A 21,554-nucleotide genomic window follows, 5' to 3' on the forward strand; every position below is an offset into this window, starting at 1 on the left:
GTAAAATATTTATTGATTTCACTAATCCAAAAGTATATCCCTGCTTTGATGATTTTATATAAATTACTCTCTCTTATTGAAATGCCCTTTTCATATTCTTTATTGAGCTGACATTCTGAAGAATAATTTCCCTGGAAATTCAGTTTTATTCTTCTCAGTTGGATTACAGGTAATTAAGTTTACTAGCCTTATTCAATCAAGGGTTTCCTCTCCTTCTCCTTCCCTAATGAAAGATCGTGAAAAATGGCTTGTAATAAAAGATGCTATCTCCTTCCCGTCCCGAAATCTTCAAGGTATATTTGACAATGACCGAACGCAGTTTTAATTGTTACTACTGTCATCTAATGGATAGCCTAAACCTTTTACAATACAGTGGATAGCTCCGACAAGGATGAGTTTATTTGTCCTAAATTGTTGATAGTGTTGAAATTTAGGGGGAAAAAAAAAAAAGCACTAAAAGAGTATCTGTGAGGCCTCATGCAAGCTGAAAAAGAAAACACTACTTTCTTATTGGAATTGAAAAAGTAGATATTTTTCCCTAAAATAAATTAAGTTCATTACTTTTGTTGGTGTCAGAGAAAATGTGTACTCGCCAGAGAGAAAGAGTGAAAGAGAAGGATAGAGAGGAAGAATGTACGTCCCTGCAAAGGAACTTGGTCACACTGCAATTATTTTTTCTCCATTCATTATGATTTGGGGTATGCATACAGAAGCATCTGGAGTGTTTTGAAATCATGGTTTTTATTTGTTTGAGAGATTTTTTGTTTGTTTTTGTTTTTTTGAGAGGTTTTTGCTATAGGGCGCGTGCGCTCACCAGACAGACAGAGAGACAGAAAGCAAGAAATCACCCCCTGGGGGATGGCCACACCACAATCCCTTTTCCTCCATTCTCCTCTCAGGATCTTGGGCACGCACGCACACACGCCCAGCATGAGTTTTAAGCCACTGGGTCCAGGACTTGAACTGAGGTCAACTGTGTGGGAGTCCAGCAACATAGATAGCCATTACCCCAAGTGCTGGTCCCTGTTTGAGAGGTTTTTGCCGCAGGGCATGTGCGCTTGCCAGAAGGACAGAGAGAGACAGAGAGACAGTGGGAAATCATCCCAGAGGGTGGGGATGGGGGGAGGGAATAGCCACACTGCAATCCCTTCTCCTCCATTCCCCTCTCAGGAATGGGCGCACACTCACACGCACCCGGCGTGAGTTTAAGCCACCGGGTCTGGAACTCAAACCATGGTGAACTACATGGGAGTCCAGTGACATAGCCATTACGCTAACTGCTGTTTCTGAAATCATGATTTTTATTTTGAATTTGTTTTTGAAATTCAAACACCCATTACAATGTATATATAGAACAAATAAATTTATCTTTTTAATTGTGTCAAACAATATTTGGAATACAATTGATACTTAATGCTTGTAGAACATAATCATTATCAAAAACTTGTAATTTGTGTGTTGTAATATTATCTTCTGATGTGTGAATATTGCTTTACAATTTTATGTATTTGCAGAAAGGAAGAGTTTCTGATGTGAAGACTCAGAACAGAAAGTCTTACTTGGATAGAGGTTTTTTTTTCTTTTCTTTCCTTAATATTTATCTCATTGTTCTTTATTTTTTGCTCAGAGATAAATATATTTAATTATTTAATTATTTTTATTTTCCTTTCTTTTATTTTATTATTTTTTTACCTTTAATCACTATACATTTTTATAGCATACAAAATGCATTTTTCAGTATGAATTTTAGTCTTTAGTCAAAGATATTACTATACAAATTCTCATCAACACATAATTTTCCATTTTTGCATCTGCTAATTATTTGCTTCTTCCCCCCACCAACCCCCCGATCTCTCACTTGGACAGATTTCAAGAAAATTAAGTAATCCATCTTCTTGCAATTGACCTGATATGGGTCATAGGTGCCCTTTCATGGTCCAGAGAGTCTACTTATCAGAGGGAAACAAACCAAACTAACTTGCAAAATGATGGTGAAGGCATGATTGGGCAGTCTTTCTGTCAATCCTGTTGCCTTAGGCTTTCATCACTAGCTATTTTATACGGCATTTAATTTGTTTCAGAAGATCGTTTTAAAATTATTATAAGAAAATGAATGTAATTTTAAATTATTGAATATTTTGCATTATCTGTGGCAGAAATATTTTATTAAATACGGTTTTAAGAAATCAGCATGCATGAAAACCCCCTTGAACTTTGGAAGGTAAAAAGGTAAAGCCACTCTATATTTAAGCATGCCACTTGGTAACAGATCTACTAGACTTTAGAAGAATATAGTGTCTTGTGCTTGGTGAAAAGTGGAGGACAAAAACAAGAATACGGTAAAAAATATATAAAAGTCCTATAAAAAACCATGTGCAACCAGTTTTCTCCTACATAATACATCATTGCATTTTGAGTGCACATGAAATTTAATTAATTTGGTATTAATTCAGATAATAAAGCATACGTAATTGTTCAGGTTTAGCAAGCTAATTATAGTTCTTTTGGAAAGAGCAAAAAGCAGACAGCTTAAGTTGACATAAATGATATTCAGTACTAGCCATGTGCACTTAGCAGGGCATGGAAGGAGAGAAGAGCCATGATATAAAATGCTGAGAAAAAGACCATGAATTCAAAAATAATACATTTACTTTTGTAGGGAATAAATATGAAAAAATGCAAAATATATGGCTTAGTTTGGGGAAGACACTAAACATTTTAAAAATTAGACTGACAGCACTCTGTGAGAGGGTTAAAAAAAAAAGCCTGTGAGCTGCAAATTGAGCACTATGCCAATCAAACTTGTCTTCTGGTTTTAAACTGAGTGGTCTTAAGGTCCTGTGGTCAGAACTGTGGTCCCTTTGTGTCTAGCATATATAGAGTCTAGTTCTTGAAATATCCTTCCTCCAAATTCAATTGTTTGTTCCAATTTCACTTATCGGGTCACTAAAAAGCACATGTAATGAATAGCAAGCAAAAGATAACAAGTCTCTGTTCCTATAATCATGGGCCAGAAATAACCCATCTAGTACCTTTATTTTGTTCAGTGAAAATGACTGAGATATAGATATACATGGAGCCTGATGGTTGCCTGCCAATGATGTTGGGAAAGGAAAATTAGAGAGTAGCTGGGGGGAAAAAGATAACATGATATACTCCTAATCTAAATAAAGTATATTAACTAAAATAAGTTTTTTTCTTAATTTTAATTTGTCAAGTTTTGACAGGTAATGGAAGATGAAACAACATGACCACTTGATTCTACTGAATAAATCATCATGCTCATGCTCAATGGATCAGTCTTCATGCCTTCTGTATTAAAGCTAGTTGGGATTCCTGGCCTCGAGTCAGTGCAGTGTTGGATTGGAATTCCATTTTGTGTTATGTACATCATTGCTGTGATTGGGAACTCCCTAATTTTAGTTATAATCAAATTTGAAAAAGGCCTCCATATACCCATGTATATTTTCTTGGCCATGTTGGCAGCCACAGACATTGCACTTAGCACCTGTATTCTTCCCAAAATGCTAGGCATCTTCTGGTTTCATTCACCAGAGATTTCTTTTGATGGTTGCCTCTTACAAATGTGGCTTATCCACTCACTCCAGGCAACTGAATCAGGTATCCTTCTGGCCATGGCCTTGGATCGTTATGTGGCCATCTGTAACCCATTGAGACATGCCACCATCTTGTCCCAACAACTTTTGACTCATATTGGAGTTGCAGTGACACTCAGGGCTGCCATCCTTGTATCACCATCTATACTTCTTATCAAATGTCATCTTAAACTCTACCGCACTACTGTTGTCTCCCACTCTTATTGTGAGCACATGGCCATTGTGAAACTGGCTACTGAAGATATTCGAATCAACAAGATATATGGTTTATTTGTTGCCTTTACCATCCTGGGGTTTGACATAGTCTTTATCACCTTGTCCTATTTTCAAATCTTTACCACTGTCTTTCAATTACCCCAGAAGGAGGCACGATGGAAGGCCTTCAACACATGCATTGCCCACATTTGTGTCTTCCTCCAGTTCTATCTCCTTGCTTTCTTCTCTTTCTTCACACACAGGTTTGGTTCTCACATACCACCATATGTTCATATCCTCTTGTCAAACCTTTACCTGTTAGTCCCACCTTTTCTCAACCCTATTGTTTATGGAGTGAAGACCAAACAAATCCGTGAACATGTCTTGAAAATGCTTTTCGCCAAAAGAAGTCTTGGTCATTAGCCACTCCTTTTATAGAAATTTTAGCTCAGCTCTAAGTGACAAACTGAATGTGGTAAAAAGTTTTATCTTTTGCAAATACGTGCATTTGGCTCAGATCTAAGTAACAACTTGAATGTGGTAAAAATATTTCCTTTGCAAATATATGCATCTGGGAAAAATACTCTTAAATTTAAATGCCCATAGTTAAAAGAGATATTCCAGATGTTTTCAAATACTTAATGACATTGGTTGGATATCCATAGGAAGATAAACTCTTTGAAATTTTAAATTATTTAAGTTACTGTTCTGGTTCTGGTCTGTTTGTTTAATAGTAAAAGTTTATCTCCAGCACTCTTTCATGTACATAAAAAATGAAGTTTTGGAAAACAACATTTGATTCAAGCTAACTGTAAAAAAGCATGTCACATATATGTGTTCCCAAGTTGCTAACCCAACCCATATCTATAATTCTGGCTATGCCCCACTTTCTAGTACTTGTTTTTGTATCTATATTTTGACAAATTTGGAATCATGTGTCTGGTTTATCTACTTCTTCTGAAATACCTATCAATATAAAATAATATTGAATTAGTAATAACAATATAAGCAACAAAAAAATTATACTGTGCAAACAAAGATTATAAACACTAAAAATTTGCACAGCATAGAAGAAAGTGCAAAAACTAATAAAACCAATTAGGCATTTTCACAAATGTATTATTTTTGGAAAACAGAGAGTCATCACTTTTGTAGAAAACATCCTTCCAGAGAACCATATACATCAGTAATTTTTATTAAACTTAGCTTTTATTTAAATTTATAGGTTAGAATTACAGAACTAAACAAGGAGAAAAATTCTACTGCATTTAGAAACTATCACTTCAAGATTCCTAAATAGAGAAATTGTGTCTTATTTATCCTTTATCAGCAATACATAAAACAGTGCCTGAGACTTTCATAATCTTAATAAAAGTGATATTGAATGATGAATGAGTAAAATAATTTCCTAAAGATAATCAATGATGTTTACAAGCAACAAATCCAGAAGCTTCTGGTAAAATGCAACCTCATCATAAAGAAAATCTGCAGTGTAAGAAGTTTATTCCAGTACCATGGAGGTTGAAGAAAAATGAAGACTTCAAAGAATCATGCACCCTGAAATAAAATCTGAGCCACACACACCATTGGCACATGAGAGACTGCCTCCTAAAACAAGAATTTTAGATTATTTCATCATACTTTGCACTCCTTTGAATTTACATTTTTATATAAAGAATGTGGCATCAATAGAGATTACATTTAAATGTTTTTCAACCACCTTCAAGATTGTGAATTAGTATGATGAGTTAAAATGTAAATAGCTAACAGGCTTCATGGCCTGTGAATTTAGACAGCTGGATTTCACATGTCTCACTGCATGGTGTGAGTTTCTGACCTGATGGCTTTAGAAACACACCAGACATGTAAGATGAATGCCCCAAATCAAGAAAAGATGGAGATAGAGGAAAAGGGATTTCAGTGTGATCATTCCTCAAGAGGGTGCTTTCTCTCCCCTCTCCCTCTTTTTCTCTCTCTGATTCTCTGTTTCTCCTTGGTGAGCACTTGCACCCTCTAGCAAAAAATAAATAAACAAATTAAGTAAGAGGAGTAAACAGCCCAAGTAGTTGAAAAAAGACATCTGGATCCCTAGTCTTGGGCAGATGCGTGGTCAAAGAAACAAAAACACAAGAACATGTGTCTTGTAAACATGTAAGAAAAGAATGGGGGTGCTTTGGGAGTGTGCCATATCATTGAAGAGGCAAATACAGAGAATAATTTTAATTTTAGACAAAATAAGATTTGTCAATAACTCAGAAATAAATTCAAATTGTAATGTGTTGATTTTTAATAAAATGTTTGTAAATGTGAATTATAATTAGTAAGAAGCGAAAAATGCAATGACAAAAAGGACAAATAAAAAGGTTAGTTTATAGGAATACATAAGAAGCGCATTAAATGAAATAAAAATAAAGTTAAGAACTGAATATCTAATTTATTTATTTAAATTTGCTATGTGGCACAAGTGCTCACTGGACTGAGATAAAGATAAAGAGGGAAAATGAGAAGGCTCTCTCCCAGGGGTCATTCACACTGCACTCTGGTTCCCCCACTCTCCTCATCTGATTTTAGGCATTCATGCACCACATGTAACCAATGTGTTTCCTAAGTTGTAGGGTCTGAGAATGAACTACTCACATGGCCATGTGAGAAACAGGCACCTTAACCACCGGACCATAGGCTGGCTAAAGAACTGAATAACGTATTAACTCTTCATTAGAACATTTAATTTTTAAGTAATGAGACCAGCAGATGGCATAATGATTACGTAGCTGGACTCCCATGAGTCAACCGTGGTTCAAGTCTCAGACCTGATGGCTTATTGCTCACTCTGGGCACATGTGCTTGCATATCCAAAATCCTAAGAGGAGAATGGAGGAGAAAGGATTGCAGTGTAGCCATCCCCTCAGAAGGTGATTTCCTGTTTTCTGTCTCTGTCTCTATGGTGAGTGTACACGCCTTACAGCAAAAATCTCTCTAAATTTTTTTCCTTTCAGTGGTTGTGCCATTAATTGAGGAAAAGGAATAATTGATGAAGAATGATCCATTCAAAAGAAGAAATGGCATATATAAAAATTATTTTAGAGAAATGGTTGTAAGTGAAGGATAAAGAAAGAAGAATTAATGTATATGCTATACATAAGTAAGAAACTAAAGCAAATACAACATGAGATAAGAAAAGACTAATCAAGACTTAATTAATGAACCATATTTCAAGGTATCAGGTATAAAAATTCAACAGAGTACATAAATAAAAAAATATAAAGTACCTACATCGGAACAAAATAAATTGAAAATGAAAAAATTCTATCTAGGTATCATCAGAAAATAATGCATTGTATTGCCTTAGGAATATACGTCTTATTTTTCATTTATTCTCTGGTATATGAAGGAAAGTAAACAACAAAAAACTTGAAAATGCACATTATAAAGCAAGAAAATTAAGTATTTAGGGTATCATAAGACTGTAAGCTGACAGACAAGCGATTATGCATGTAATTAATTAAAGAGAACAATTACTGGGTGCAATACTATAGGAACTATTTTCTAAATCTAAAATAGAAAAACAGATAAATTAGCTGACACCAGCAGAAGGCATAATGGTTATGTCACTGGACTCCCATGTAGGCCACTGTGGTTCAAGTCCCGGACCAATCAGCTTAAAACTCATGCTGAGTAAGGGGACCAGCAGATGGTGTAATGGTTATGTTGCTGGACTCCCATGTATTCCACTGTGGTTTGAGCTCTGGACCCAATGGCTTAAAACTCACGCCAGGCACGTGTGCGTGTGTGCCCAAGCTCCCAAGAGAAGAATGGAAGAGAAGGGACTGTGACATAGCCATCCTCCATGGGAGGTGATTTCTCACTTTCTGTCTCTCTATCTCTCTGGCAAGCACGCCCTATAGCAAAAACCTCTCAACAAACAAATAACAGCAACAACACCAAAAAAAAAAAAAATACTCATGCCAGATGAGTGTGCAAGCATGCCCAAGATCCCAAGAGGAGAATAGAATAGAGGAGAAAGAAGTGTGGCATGGCCATGCCCCCTGGAGAGTGATTTCTCACTTTCTTTCTTTCTGTCTCTGTCTCTATCTCTCCAGCAAGTGCATATACCCTCTACAAAAAAAAAAAAACTCTCTAAAAATATAGTAAAATAACAAGAGTAGCCTTACCTTATCTCTGAGCTCTGAGTAGACACAACTTAATAGCATCAAACATTGAAGTTGTAGGAACTACAATTCAAAAATACTAATGATAAATTGGAGAATCTGCTTTGGAAGACTGAGAGGTTAAGAGCTGATAACACCATGACACTGGAGAGGTAATTTAGACCTGCAGGAGTCTTACTTGCAGGAGAGAAGGATCAGGAAGGATTTGGATCTTTGTGTTCTCCCATCTGTAGATATTTAATACAAATAGGGACAAATACTACAGGGTAAGGTTTGGATCAATATAAGGAAGGTCTTTCTAAAAGTGGAGCTATTATAGCAATAGATGGATATGGGGATGGCATCAACATAGGTATAGTCAATTGCCAGGAAGCTATAATGAAGTGTGCTATTTAGGGAGGGTAATTTGACAGAACAACCTTTAAAACATTTCAGATTTGAAATTTGTAAGTATTAGGATTGACAAAGGTTAGGCAAGAGACCAGCATAATGTTTAGCTCTGATGACTTAAATTTTGAAGAAATATTTAGGAATGGGTAAGACAACAACACATAAATGTATAGAGCACCTCAACTTAAACTTTGCTAATTATTTAACTAGTTAGACTAGTCTTAACTGATCCCTATTTGTTCTCATTATTTAAAAAAGCTCTGATGCATATTTTTGTCATCCCTACAACTAAGTAGTTCTTTGTTCTATGTGGTTTTTGGAAAGTGTGAAGTATCATGCAGTGTCCCTAGAGACAGCCTGCACTTTGTAGTGAGAATTTTGTTTGAGAAACTTCTCTCTATCTCTAATTTCCTGCTGCTCCCCAAGGCACGTCCACATGATTATACTGATGTTATGTCAGTTATTCTCCATAGAATCCAGTGGAGAATTTTCAAAGAGGTTCATATTCTCATTTGAGCTTTCCCAGAAGATAAAATATTAGAATTGGTTAGTTCTGTTCTGCAGTAAGTAGCCCTGTTTTCTATATAAGGATGTGTCAACTAACATTCCTTCCATTTGAAGGCCCAAATTTCTGACCTCATTACTTACCCTTACTTCTAACCCCTTCAACCTCCTCCTGATGATACTGCTGGTAACACAACCCAAGGTCTCTCTTCTCTTATACCAGGTACTCTAAAATCCCTAATTTTATTGAATTATTTATTTATTTTTTTAATTGCCAGAAAGACTATATGCTCTACTCAGAGAAACAGAGAGAGAAAGAGGGAGAGGGGAAAAAGGACTCTTCAATGGGGTTTGGACATGCCATAGTCCCTTCTCATATATCTCTACATACTGTAGGGATTTTGAATCTGCACACACAGGTGCCCAGCAGGCTTTTCAAGGTGCCAGAGCCAGGATTTGAACCACTTAATCAGCCATGTGAGATCCAGCTTCCTGAACCTCCAGGCTACTGGACAATACTTAAATTATATTTTTATCTTCCCTTATCCTTAGATGTGTGGAGAAGATCCTGGTATGAGGGATTTGGGGCACTTATCTGAAGAATGTTTTCTTAGGACTTGTCTACTGAATTCATTTGCCATGGCAACATCTCAAAGTTGTATGAGTGGCATTGTCTACTTGGATGGAGTCCAGGTCTTGCAGCAACGACACATTTGAAAATTCCTGGAGAAAAGAAAGTGCAAGGCAAAGAGTGATATATCCATTGGTGGAGTCATAATCCTCAAAAAAGGTCTTCAATCAAGTGATATTTTGTGATTAAACTATTGATATATATTGTATAAATACTGAGTCCTGCCAGCCTAAAGAGAGTGGAGAATAAATAAGGGAGAAAGTAGGTAGGAGAAAAACTTGGGTCTAAAGGTAGAGTAAATTATTTTTCCATTGTCTAAAGTATCATTCCAAATGTAGCTACAGAATACCTATCTATCTATATCTACCTATATGTATATCAGTTTTAGCTTTCTGTAAATAGTTTAGAAGAAGAAAGAGCAAATGGAGTGGGGAAAAAAAGAACACCACTTAGCAAGGATGGTGACCCAATATCTAGTTTTCACACTGTGGATGTCATTGCATGTTGGTGAATGATGCTGTTAACCTATATGCTGGTGAACTTTTCTATGGGCCTCAATATCAGTATTATAAAAATTCATTTAATATAATGATAAATGAGCTCATCATATTTGTTCTCTAAATTCTCTTATTCAATAACTTTGTGACTAGAAGAGAATAGGGTTTATCAGCGTACAGAGAATCACAGTTTTGCAAACTGCTTCCTTTCTAAGAAGTCGTGAGGATTGCCATGCTTATTACCAATGACACTGTGTTCATGCCCTCTGTGTTGACATTTATTGGGATCCCTGGTTTAGAACCTGTCCAGTGTTGGATTGGAATTCCATTCTGTGCTATGTATGTCATTGCTTTGATTGGAAATTCTCTGCTTTTGATCATCATCAAATCTGAGCCCAGCCTCCACGAACCCAGGTATATCTTCTTGGGCATGTTAGGAGCCACAGACATTGCACTTAGCACCAGCATTGTGCCCAAGATGCTTGGAATTTTCTGGTTCCACTTACCAGAGATCTTTTTTGATGCTTGCCTTTTTCAGATGTGGCTCATCCACACATTTCAGGGTATTGAATCTGGAGTCCTATTAATCATGGCTCTGGACCGCTACGTAGCTATCTGTTATCCTCTAAGGCACGCTACTATATTCACTCGACAACTAGTCACTAATATTGGAGTTGGGTTGACATTGCGGCCTGCCGTTCTGGTAATTCCATGCCTATTGCTCATAAAGTGTCGTCTGAAACTTTACCGAACCAAGTTAATATCCCACACGTACTGTGAACACATGGCCCTTGTGAAGCTTGCCACTGAAGATGTTTACATAAATAAGATCTATGGCCTCTTTGGAGCTTTTTTCGTTGGTGGGCTTGACTTCATTTTCATCACCCTCTCTTATATACAAATATTTATCACCGTCTTCCAGTTGCCTCAGAAAGAAGCCCGACTTAAGGCAGTTAACACATGTATTCCCCACATATGTGTCTTCTGCCAATTCTATTTCCTTGCATTTTTCTCCTTTTTTACTCACAGATCTGGATCTTATATCCCATCATATATACATATCACCTTGTCTAGTCTTTACCTATTGGTACCACCATTCCTCAATCCCTTCATCTACGGGGTAAAGACCAAACACATTCGAGAAAAGGTAGTAAAAATGTTCTGTTCCAAAGACCAGACTTGACATTTGACTGACATAGTTCTTCTTATAGATGTAGTTCATTTATTATATCTAGGTAATCTGGAAATTCATTCTGTGGTTTGGGGAATCAAAATGACTAATACATTAATAAACATAAAAAGTAGTGTATTAAAAAAATTCAGAGGTTATTGACCTTAGGTCAAAAGACAGAAGAATGTGAAAGAAATAAAGATGCTGATAAGGTACTAAAAGACTAAACACTTGGCTGTAGAAAGAGTCATAACACACGACAATTCGCTTCCTATGTGCCCAGTGCTTCATAGAATAGATATTCCTAGAAATTGTCTGGCAGGGACCAGCAGATGGCATAATGATTATTTTGATGGACTCCCATGTAGTCTTCTTTGGTTTGCGCGTCCCAGACTCGGCTGCTTAAAACTCATGCTGTTTGCTTCTGCATGCCTGTGCAAGATCTCAACAGAATGGAGAAAAAGGGATTGAGGTATGGCCATTGCTTCTGGACGGTGATCCTGGCTTTCTCTCTCTCTCTTTCTGTGTCTGTGTGTGTGTGTGTGTGTGTGTGTGTGTGTGTGTGTGTGTGTTTCTTTCCCGCTCACATACCCTATAGCAAAAATATCTCTCGAAAAATTTTAAAAAAAGAGAAATTTTTCTGCAAATCACAGTGGGGCACATTATCTACGTTGATTCCTTGCTACCTTGATCACCAAGATCTTCCTACTGAATGCAATATCTAAGTCTCACTATATCCTTTTTAAACTACTATAAAAACACTATTTAGTGTTTACTTTGTGCCATCAAAACCTACCCCTTATATATGCTCTTTATATTAAATACAATCAAACTTTGTCTGAAAACTCTAATTATTTTCTTATTGAAGCCAATCATATTATTCATGCTATATCCAAACTGGCAACTTTTACGGAACATAAAATATGTTTGCTCCAACAAATATAAAAATAGGGCATACCATATTGTGCTTATTTGTTGTTAATGTGATAGTTTCTGAAATTATAGTGTCCATTTACTTCCTTCATTTGTATAAGGCATAATTTGAGTAAAGCTCAGATATTTGGTGCTTTTTATGAGCAATGAGGAATGTAGTAGACTGCTTACAGAATATTATTCTAAATTTTTTTCAATATTTTTCTAAATAAATAAATGATAATCCTGTTAACTAACAAGAATGGTGGTCTAGAAAAAGTGAGCAGAAATTCTGCAGACTGTGTATCTAACATTTGTTTCCTTTCCCCCCATTTTTCTCAACATAAAGCATTTCGCTTTACTCTGCATTGATTTTATTCTGCTTGTGTACTAATGATAAAATTTCATAGAATACAATTTTGGAAACTCATTATAACTGACAACAAGTAGTCAAACACTGAGAATATTTTACTGAAAACATATTCATATTCGGCAAGAAGAAACTCATTGAAGAATTTCGTTTCTTGCATGGAATTGGGAATCAAATAGAGTCTGATTCAAAACTTTGTTTCCATTTTTTTTTTTTTTTTGAGAGAGAGATTTTTGCTATAGGGTGTGTGTGCTTGCCAGAAAGACAGAGAGACAGAAATAGAGAAATCACCCCCTCGGGGGGATGGTCACACCGTAATCCCTTCTCTTCCATTCTCCTCTCAGGATCTTGGGCACGTATGTACACGTGCCTGGCAGAATTTATGCCACTGGGTCCAGGACTTGAACCACGGTTGACTACATGGAAGTCCAGTGACATAGCCATTACACCAACTGCTGGTTCCATGTTTCCACTTCATTGTCATCATCAGCTTGCTGATATCATCATGAAAACCCTAATCATGCCTGTTTTTCTTGAATAAAAATAGTGCACCACTACTTTTCATGTAGTTCATCAATATCTACAAGAAATGCATTTACAAAGTAGAAATGTAAGTTTTTCGTGACTCAGTTTATCATTATATTTTGTGAAACCTGTCAGTTAAAAGGAATACAAAGTCTAAACTGCTGAGCACAATGCTATTTACATTCATATCTGTTTCCCTATCTCTGTTTTTGAGTATGTACAGTGAACCTTATCAATTTTATGTAACTTTATCATTAATAATCTTAACATTTGTCTGCTCATTTTATCAGTTGTTGATAGATATAGGTTTAAATATGCTGCTATCACTGTGGATTACCTGATTTCTCCTTTTAACTCTGCTAATTTTGTATTTATGCACTTTAAGCTATGAGTAGAATATAAATGTCCACGTTGTAGGGTGATTAAAGATTTGAAGTAAATGTAAATTCCTAGTTGGATGACTTTTTTTCTCATTCTGGACTATTCATCTTTTTTTTCTAGTAATACCTAATGTCTCAGTTTTATATGCTATAACATATATACACATACATGTTATATATATGTGTATACATGTGTGTATAAATATATATATGTGTGTGTGTGTGTGTGTGTGTGTGTGTGTATATATGCAGTCCCTCATCTTGTTACTTCTATTTTATTTTATTTTATTAATGTGCTCCTCTACTTTCTTAAAAACATTAAACACCATTATTTGAAAATCTTTGACGGCTAATTTTGATGAATACATGAATTAAGGGTCAGCTTTTATGAATTGTTGAATTTTCCTCTTATTTATTAATTATTTCCTCTTATTAATTCCTCACCATGTCTAATTTTTCGGTGACAAACATATTTGAAATATTTGAGAAATTTGGATAAATTGTATTTTTCTTCAGTGATATTTTACCTCTCATTCTATGATATATTCCTCACGACTTAATCTAATAAAGAATCTTACTGGGTACATTCTCATTCTGCATTGCATCTATGCAACTGCATCCTGAGAGGAGAGGCTCAAGTCCTTGCAGGTCTGCAGGTCTGTGGCTCCCCAGTCTGTGCAGTCCTTCTTTCTACATCCCAGTCATCAGTCTGTCCATGCTGCTTTGGGAAGTATCTGTCTCCTGTGATCTGTGTCCTCATGGGTACCATCCACATTATTTTCTCACTTCTGGTGAATACCAAACATTTACAGTAAGAAGCCCAACAGCTCTGAGGCAGGATACAGAGGTGCCTCTCCTTGAAGAGGGAGTAAAACATTTTAGTTCAAGTAAAGATAAATGTCTGAGATCCAGAAAACTGTGGACAAGACAAGGGAAAGAAAATGTTTATTGAAGGAAAGTCAAAACAAGGCAATTGAACATCATACTAAATGATAAGGGCATAAAGATGTGTGAGAAATGGGGCCAGCCCCATAGTATAGTGGTTACGTATGTGCAGACTTATCTTTGCCCTTATTATCCTGAAATTTAAAACTGATTTAACTAAATGTGGGATTTTGTCAGTGTTTATTTTGCTTCATGTTCTCAGAACTCTGTTTTGTGCTTTGGCATCTTATCATTAATTTTGGAAAATTTTTATACATTATTACTTCAAATAAAATTTCTCTTTCACTTCTCTTTCTTTGTTTTCTGGCATTGCAAATACACATATTGTATATCATATTGTACCAGAATTTTTTGATGATTTGTGCTTTTTAAATTTTTCATCATTTTTCCTTTGCATAATTTTGGTATTTTCTATTGACCTATCTTCAAATTCATTGATTCTTTCCTCAGCTATGCTTCATATACTGAACATCCTATTATATGTTCTTTCTTTTTGTCACTGAAAGTCTTTACAAGACAAATCATAGATATGTTAACTTGAATTAAGTTTGGTCTAACAGTTTCTTCATACACAGTGAACTATAAACTAACGTGATGTGTAAACCCATATTTTCCAGCATACTGACTGCTGTGAAAACTTAAATGTACATATCTCTGCTTAGATCGACCAATGGTTACAATGGGTAGGATCTGGCAGCAGGCGGCAGCAGTATGTGCTTGTGTCATAGTGTAGTGTCTTCAACAATCGTGTAGAAGAACCGCCTGAATGCAAAGCTACAGAGCAAGAAACAATAATTTGTTGGGTAGGCATTTCAAATTGTTGGGTAGGCATTTCCTTGTGGGACAGTTACCAACAGAGCATCAATTTCCCCAGCAGCCCTAAGAGAGTACAGGATGTGGGAAGCTATATAACACACCCAGATGAAGATATATTTAAGGATAACTCATTAAACAACAGCCTAGAGCATACGATATTTCTGGATCCAATATCTCTACCCTGCCTCTGAACAGCTAACCTACAATAGCAACAACACTTGTGATATGGAGACAACACTGGCAGTTTTTTTTGAGAAGATTTTTTTTTTTTTTTTTTTTTTTGCTATAGGGCGCGTCCGCTTGTCAGAGAGAAAGAAAGAGACAGACAGAAAGTGAGAAATCACCCCCCCAAGGCGGATGGCCACGCCGCAATCCCTTCTCCTCCCTTCTCATCTCGGGATCTTGGGCATGCACACACACGTGCCCGGCCTGAGTTTAAGCCACCAGATCTGGGACTCAAACTGCAGTCAACTACATGGGAGTCCAGCGACATAGCCATTACGCTAACTGCTGGTCCCAAATATTGTCTTTTGAGATTAAAAAAAGCGGGGGGGCATTAGGAAAAATTATGGAACTGGCCATTTTAGAACCAGCTTGATTTACCTTAATGAGAAATGATGTGTTGAAGAAAAAGATATACTAGCCAAACCATTTATGTGATTTTTCTTAATCATCAGAAGGCATGTACATGTGTTAGAGAGAGAGAGGAAGAGAGAAAGCACTCCCCTCCCTACTAGGCATGACCATGCCACAATCCCTTCTTTTCCATCTCTCCATCCTGTTAAGAACCTTGGGCATACATGCATGATCCCAGAGTATTCTTCAAGCAAATGGGTCAGAACTCAAACTGCATTAAACTATGAAGGATCTGCCTGTTCCAACCACCGGGCTACATGGCTGACCCAGTGTAATTTTTTGAAATGATAGTGATGCAGAACAAGTCAGTAATTACCAAATTATATATATATGAATATGTATATGTGTGTGTGTGTATATATCTATATATATGCCTTAATAAAATAAATAAAAATGAGTGCCAGCCCACAGCTCAGTGATTATGTCCCTTACATAGAGTGTCAGATTCTACTTCTCTGATTGTGGTTCAAATGCCATCTTCAATAGCTTGATAAAACATGCTACATGTGTGAGCATGTGTGCCCCAAATCCTAATGAGATAGAGAAATGAAGGGGAAAAATGTATTGTGATTTTTTTACACCCATTGGGGGGGTGTTGTCTCTATCTTTATCTTTCACTCTGTCTTTGGCAAGTGTACATGCCTTCTGTCAATAAAAGATAGTCAAATAGCTATAGGTATATATAAGGTAAATGGAAAATATAGAAAATTGCAGGAATATTCATATGGATGATAAAATTCCTTTACCAGTATAAGCATATTAAAGATCAAAACAGGGAGTATTATAAAAGATAGTTCATGGGACCAGCAGTTAGCTTAATGGCTATGTCGCTGGACTCCCCTGTAATTGAACGCGGTTCGAGTCTTGGACCTGGTGGCTTAAACTCACGCCAGGCGCGTGTGTGTGTGTGCCCAAGATACCGAGAGGAGAATGGAGAAGAAGAGATTGCAGCGTGGCCATCCCCTCTGGGGGGTGATTTCTCGCTTTCTCTCTCTCTCTCTCTTTCTGTCTATCTGGCGAGAGCATGCGCCCTATAGCAAAAACCTCTCAAAAAAAAAAAAAAGATAGTTCATAATGATAAAAGTGCAATTTCATCAATAATGCAAAACAATCCTGAAATAATTTTACTTAATAACTGATCTTTAATTTCATAGATCCAAAACAAACTAAAAATTTTAAAAATATTTTATTGCTACTCTATCAGTAATTGATAAGAAAGGAAGTAATTATGTGGACATTTAGAGGTTGCTTTTGGAAATAATAATAGCTGATTCCTCTGAGAATTCACCTAAATCAACAATGAGAGATTGAATAAAATAAAAACTATGGAAAAATGAGAGTGAAGAAGAGCAAGGTGGAAATGTATGAAAAATGAGAAATTATTTTTGCAGTGAGCTGGCTAGAGAAAAACAGTTTTGCACTCGAAGGAAATAGCACAAGTATTTAAGTAGTATGGAATTGGCTTAGAAACATGTCTGAATTTAAGCAGAATTTAAATTTTGAAAATAAGAACTACAGAAAAGGAAATAACTTGTAAAAGGAAAATTGCATATCAATTTCTCTGTCTTTAACTATGGGGAAAAGGACAGAGAGAAGAAATTTCTTCAATTCTAGAAATAACTACAGGGATACTGACTGTGGATGAACCCAAGAGGGTTGACTTAAAATCTACTGGGTCCCTCATGGTTTTGGCTACTCTCCATGCAATCTTTCATTCCAAGTTTATAATGTCTCCTCCTACTCTTCCACACATTCATTACTGAACATTAAAATTAAAGCGTTCTCTAGTTCGAGCTCCAGAAATTTATGCCGTGTTCCAGAATGCAGCAGAACTTACAATGAGTTCTGCTGGACAATGAGAACAAAAATGGTCTCAGACAGACTTACAGAAGAAGAACATCTGCATTGCAGAGACAAAGAAAGTGTGAAAAGTAATCCCAGTGACGTCAACAGTATCTCTTCGTGAATGTCCTCACATCACATGGATTAGACTTAATGTTAACTGGGATCTTTTCCAGAGAGTGCAGATAGAAAGTAAAGCCATTGAAGATCACAGAACTCCAGAAAATGAGACTGGAATCCATGGAAGAGAAAAAATGATGTGTGATGAGTGAAATTGATATGAAAAACTGGCAATACCCTTCCAGAGTCTGGTAAGAACAATACAAACTCCCTTTCTATCCTACAAACACACACACACACACACACACACACACCACACACACTGCAACAACTAGGGAGTAAGTCCATTATTCCTAAACTAATCTCCATAATTTGTTATTAGGCATTTTTCTATACTCTACCAGCCAACTACCTAGACTCCTCCACTTGCCATCATTCTACCTCTACTTGCTAGGTAATGGTCACCCTCAACTTCTTACTCTTGAGTAAGTCAGACACTTGTATTTGTTCTTAAAAGACTCTTTGTTTTAATTCTGATGACCCTAAGAAGGGAAAGATTTGTGCCCCTATTAAAGAGAGTGAGTGATCTATGGGTGGGAGTTTCATACAATTAGGTATATAGGCATAGGTAGAAATCACAGCACTTAGTTGACTAACTTGTTTATCATACAAAAAATTCATTGATACAGACTTTCTGTCATAATTTCCCCCTTATAATGTGATTTTTTTCACCTGATGGTTTAGCAATATTAATTACAGTTGCTTTCTGAATTCCTGGCATATGGGTGACTGAATCAGTACCTAGCTAACACATGAGTTTACTAACAAAAACGACTTTACTGGACAGTCTGAGAAAGAATGGAATAAATTCAATCTTTTTTTTTTCTTTTCACAGAATCACAAAAATTTCTGTAATGTATTGTTTTAGAATTTCCTGCATCAAAATAAATAATTTTTGAATGATGATTTTCATCATAAAAATTTGATAGGATATTATAAAAACTCAAGTTTTCAGAAAATTTAATAGTTAATGATGAAATCTGCTCTTATTTACACCTCTTTTCAGAAATATTTCTGGTGTCTGCAAACTTCTCTATTTTACCTATCCATTTCTATATTTGATTCATTTAATTTATTCTTCAATCTTTTATTTACTTGTTGGTTCTAATGCCTGAGCTGAAAAAGAACTATCCAAGCCTTTCAATTACCTAAACTACATTAAGAACTAATGAGTATTTATTGACCCAAACTCATTCTAATGATAGCTCTGCACAGTTTAAATTCAGGAACCTAGCTTCCTTTTGGGCTAATTGATCATGTTTCCAGAATCTTGTAAGTACAGTTGATAAGGAATTGGGCCACTGTATAATGAACTCAGTCAACATGTTGTGCTGTTCATAGTCTTGTCTCGTTGAGACTCCTCCTCTCTAGGTATTCTTCTAGATAGCATACATAAATTAAAATATTTTAAGAATAAGACTCAGTTTAAGGATTTTTTGGCTAGAAATTTAGAAAAAAAGATAATACAATTTTAGTTTCTATTTAAAAAGTAACAAGGAGTTTTTGATCTGACTTGTCAAAAGTTTATACAGATTTGAAAGGTTTTTTTTGTTTGTTTGTTTTTGTTTTTGTTCTTTTCTTTTGAACTTGCCAGAAATAGAGACAGAGAGACAGAACAGAAAGCAAGAAATCACTGCATTGTGATGATAGCCATACTGCAATCCCCTCTCCTCCATTCTCCTCTTAGGATATTGGGTATGCACACACACACACACACACACACACACACACACACGGTGTGAGTTTATGACACGGGGTCCGGGACTCAAACTGCAGTCAACTATATGTTTGTCCAATGACATAGCCATTACGCCAACTGCGGGTCCCTGAAAGATCTTTTCTAAAGCACTTCCTGCACACTTACCTGAAAGGACAACCAGTCTCACACCTGGTAAACATGATAAATATAGCTATAGATATATAAATATATGACTCACTGGATATCTACTTTTTAAATCTGTATTCTCTCTCCTAGAGAAACTTTTACAGTAAAATGCTGATCAGTTTCTGAGAACTTGTTGGTGCATTTTCTTTCTGATATCCAGACAACTTGGAATAATAGAGAATCTGAGGGGTAGCTGGAATATGGGGAATGGACAGATTCATTAAACTTTGATTAAAATGTACTTTTCAGAACGGTGTGGTGGTAAGGACAGCTGGATCTCAAGTGACTAACTGTAAGATTTAAGTCCTGGATACAGCAGTTTGAAAAATACACTGATGTGTGTGTGTGCATGTCCCAAATTCCTAAAAGTAAAATGGAGATGGAGAAGGATTATGGTATGATGATCACTCATGAGAAAACTCATTAATTTTCTCTTTTTCTCTTCCTTTCTTTGTCTCTCTCCAGAGTGAAGAAGCCATCTAGCATTTTTTTAAAACAGCTTTTATATAAAGTAGGCAAGTTTGCTTTTTCTATAATTTCCTATTCACAGGAATAAAAAGAATGATAACATACCAGAAACTTAACCCCTAGCCTACAGAGGAGTTTTAGTTGGACCGAATGGACTCAGCCTGTGACACATATAACAGCTCATTTATGCAGAATTTCTTGACACTCTCCCTGAAAACAGTGATATGACCTTATGAAATTGTCTTTTTCCTTCAGTAATACGATGAAAGATAAAATGTAAGGGTTCTATTTCAACTAAACATGCTTGATATTACTGAATAAAAGCAGGAAGTCAGAAAAGTCATGATGTATTTTCTCATGTTTTTCTATACAAAAATGTGTCATGACTTTCTGACGACTCACTGGAATAAAAACTATGGCATTGACTGAGACATTTCTTTTATTTCCCTCCAGAAGCTCAAGGAAACCATGACCATTTATAACACCACAATCTTCATGCCTTCTGTGTTGACACTAGTGGGAATCCCAGGCCTTGAATCTGTGCAGTGCTGGATCGGGATTCCATTCTGTGCCATGTATCTCTTTGCTATAATTGGAAACGGCCTCTTATTGATCATCATCAGATCAGAACACAGTCTCCATGAGCCCATGTACATTTTCTTGGGCATGCTAGCAGCCACAGATATTGCACTTGCTAGCAGCATTATACCCAAGATGCTTGGAATCTTTTGGTTTCACGCACCAGAAATCTATTTTGATGCCTGTTTGCTTCAAATGTTCTTCATCCACACATTTCAGGGTATAGAGTCAGGCATCCTGCTTGCCATGGCTCTAGACCGTTATGTGGCCATCTGTTATCCACTAAGACATGCCACCATCTTCACCCACCAACTGGTCATCCAAGTAGGGACTGTGGCAATCCTGAGGCCTGCCATTCTAGTAGCCCCATGCCTAGTCCTGATCAAGTGTCGGCTTCAATTTTATCACACGACTGTCATCTCCCACTCTTACTGTGAGCACATGGCCATTGTGAAACTAGCTGTAGAAAATATATGGGTCAACAAGGTCTATGGTTTGTTTGTAGCCTTCACTGTTGCAGGATTTGATCTCATATTCATCACATTGTCATACATGCAGATCTTTATCACAGTGTTTCGTTTGCCCCAGAAGGAGGCTAGGGTTAAGGCGTTCAATACGTGCATTGCTCACATTTGTGTCTTCCTGCAGTTTTACCTCCTTGCCTTCTTCTCCTTCTTCACACACAGGTTTGGTTCTCACATCCCCCCTTATATCCATATCCTTTTTTCTAGCATCTACCTCCTGGTTCCTCCATTTCTCAATCCACTTGTCTATGGAGCAAAGACCAAGCAAATCTGCATTCATGTGGTAAAAATGTTTTGTTTAAAAAATCCATCTTGATAAACACCTCAATCTATTCATCTTTGTACAGCAATGGCCATCTTAAAACAAAAGACATGTGC

At 36.4% G+C, this 21,554-nt stretch overlaps 3 protein-coding genes across 3 annotated transcripts; all 3 read left to right on the top strand.

The window, feature by feature from the left end:
* Positions 1–3,278: 3,278 nt before the first annotated feature.
* Positions 3,279–4,235, top strand: LOC102478165 (olfactory receptor 52A5). The gene has a single exon (XM_006151729.1). It carries the CDS (start codon positions 3,279–3,281, stop codon positions 4,233–4,235), a length of 957 nt encoding a protein of 318 aa, XP_006151791.1.
* A 6,000-nt stretch (positions 4,236–10,235) lies between these two features.
* LOC102478602 (olfactory receptor 52A1) lies at positions 10,236–11,186 on the top strand. Its single transcript, XM_006151730.1, has one exon. The coding sequence runs from the start codon at positions 10,236–10,238 to the stop codon at positions 11,184–11,186; it is 951 nt and encodes a 316-aa protein (XP_006151792.1).
* A 9,355-nt stretch (positions 11,187–20,541) lies between these two features.
* LOC102479029 (olfactory receptor 52A1) lies at positions 20,542–21,492 on the top strand. Its single transcript, XM_006151731.1, has one exon. It carries the CDS (start codon positions 20,542–20,544, stop codon positions 21,490–21,492), a length of 951 nt encoding a protein of 316 aa, XP_006151793.1.
* The last annotated feature ends 62 nt before the right edge of the window (positions 21,493–21,554 follow it).

Source organism: Tupaia chinensis, unplaced genomic scaffold (assembly GCF_000334495.1).
Source record: "Tupaia chinensis unplaced genomic scaffold, TupChi_1.0 Scaffold000325_1, whole genome shotgun sequence".
Lineage (NCBI taxonomy): Eukaryota > Metazoa > Chordata > Mammalia > Scandentia > Tupaiidae > Tupaia > Tupaia belangeri.

Coding starts and splice junctions, on each gene's coding strand:
- LOC102478165 (XM_006151729.1), top strand. CDS start 3,279: ATGCTCATGCTCAATGGATCAGTCTTCATGCCTTCTGTATTAAAGCTA.
- LOC102478602 (XM_006151730.1), top strand. CDS start 10,236: ATGCTTATTACCAATGACACTGTGTTCATGCCCTCTGTGTTGACATTT.
- LOC102479029 (XM_006151731.1), top strand. CDS start 20,542: ATGACCATTTATAACACCACAATCTTCATGCCTTCTGTGTTGACACTA.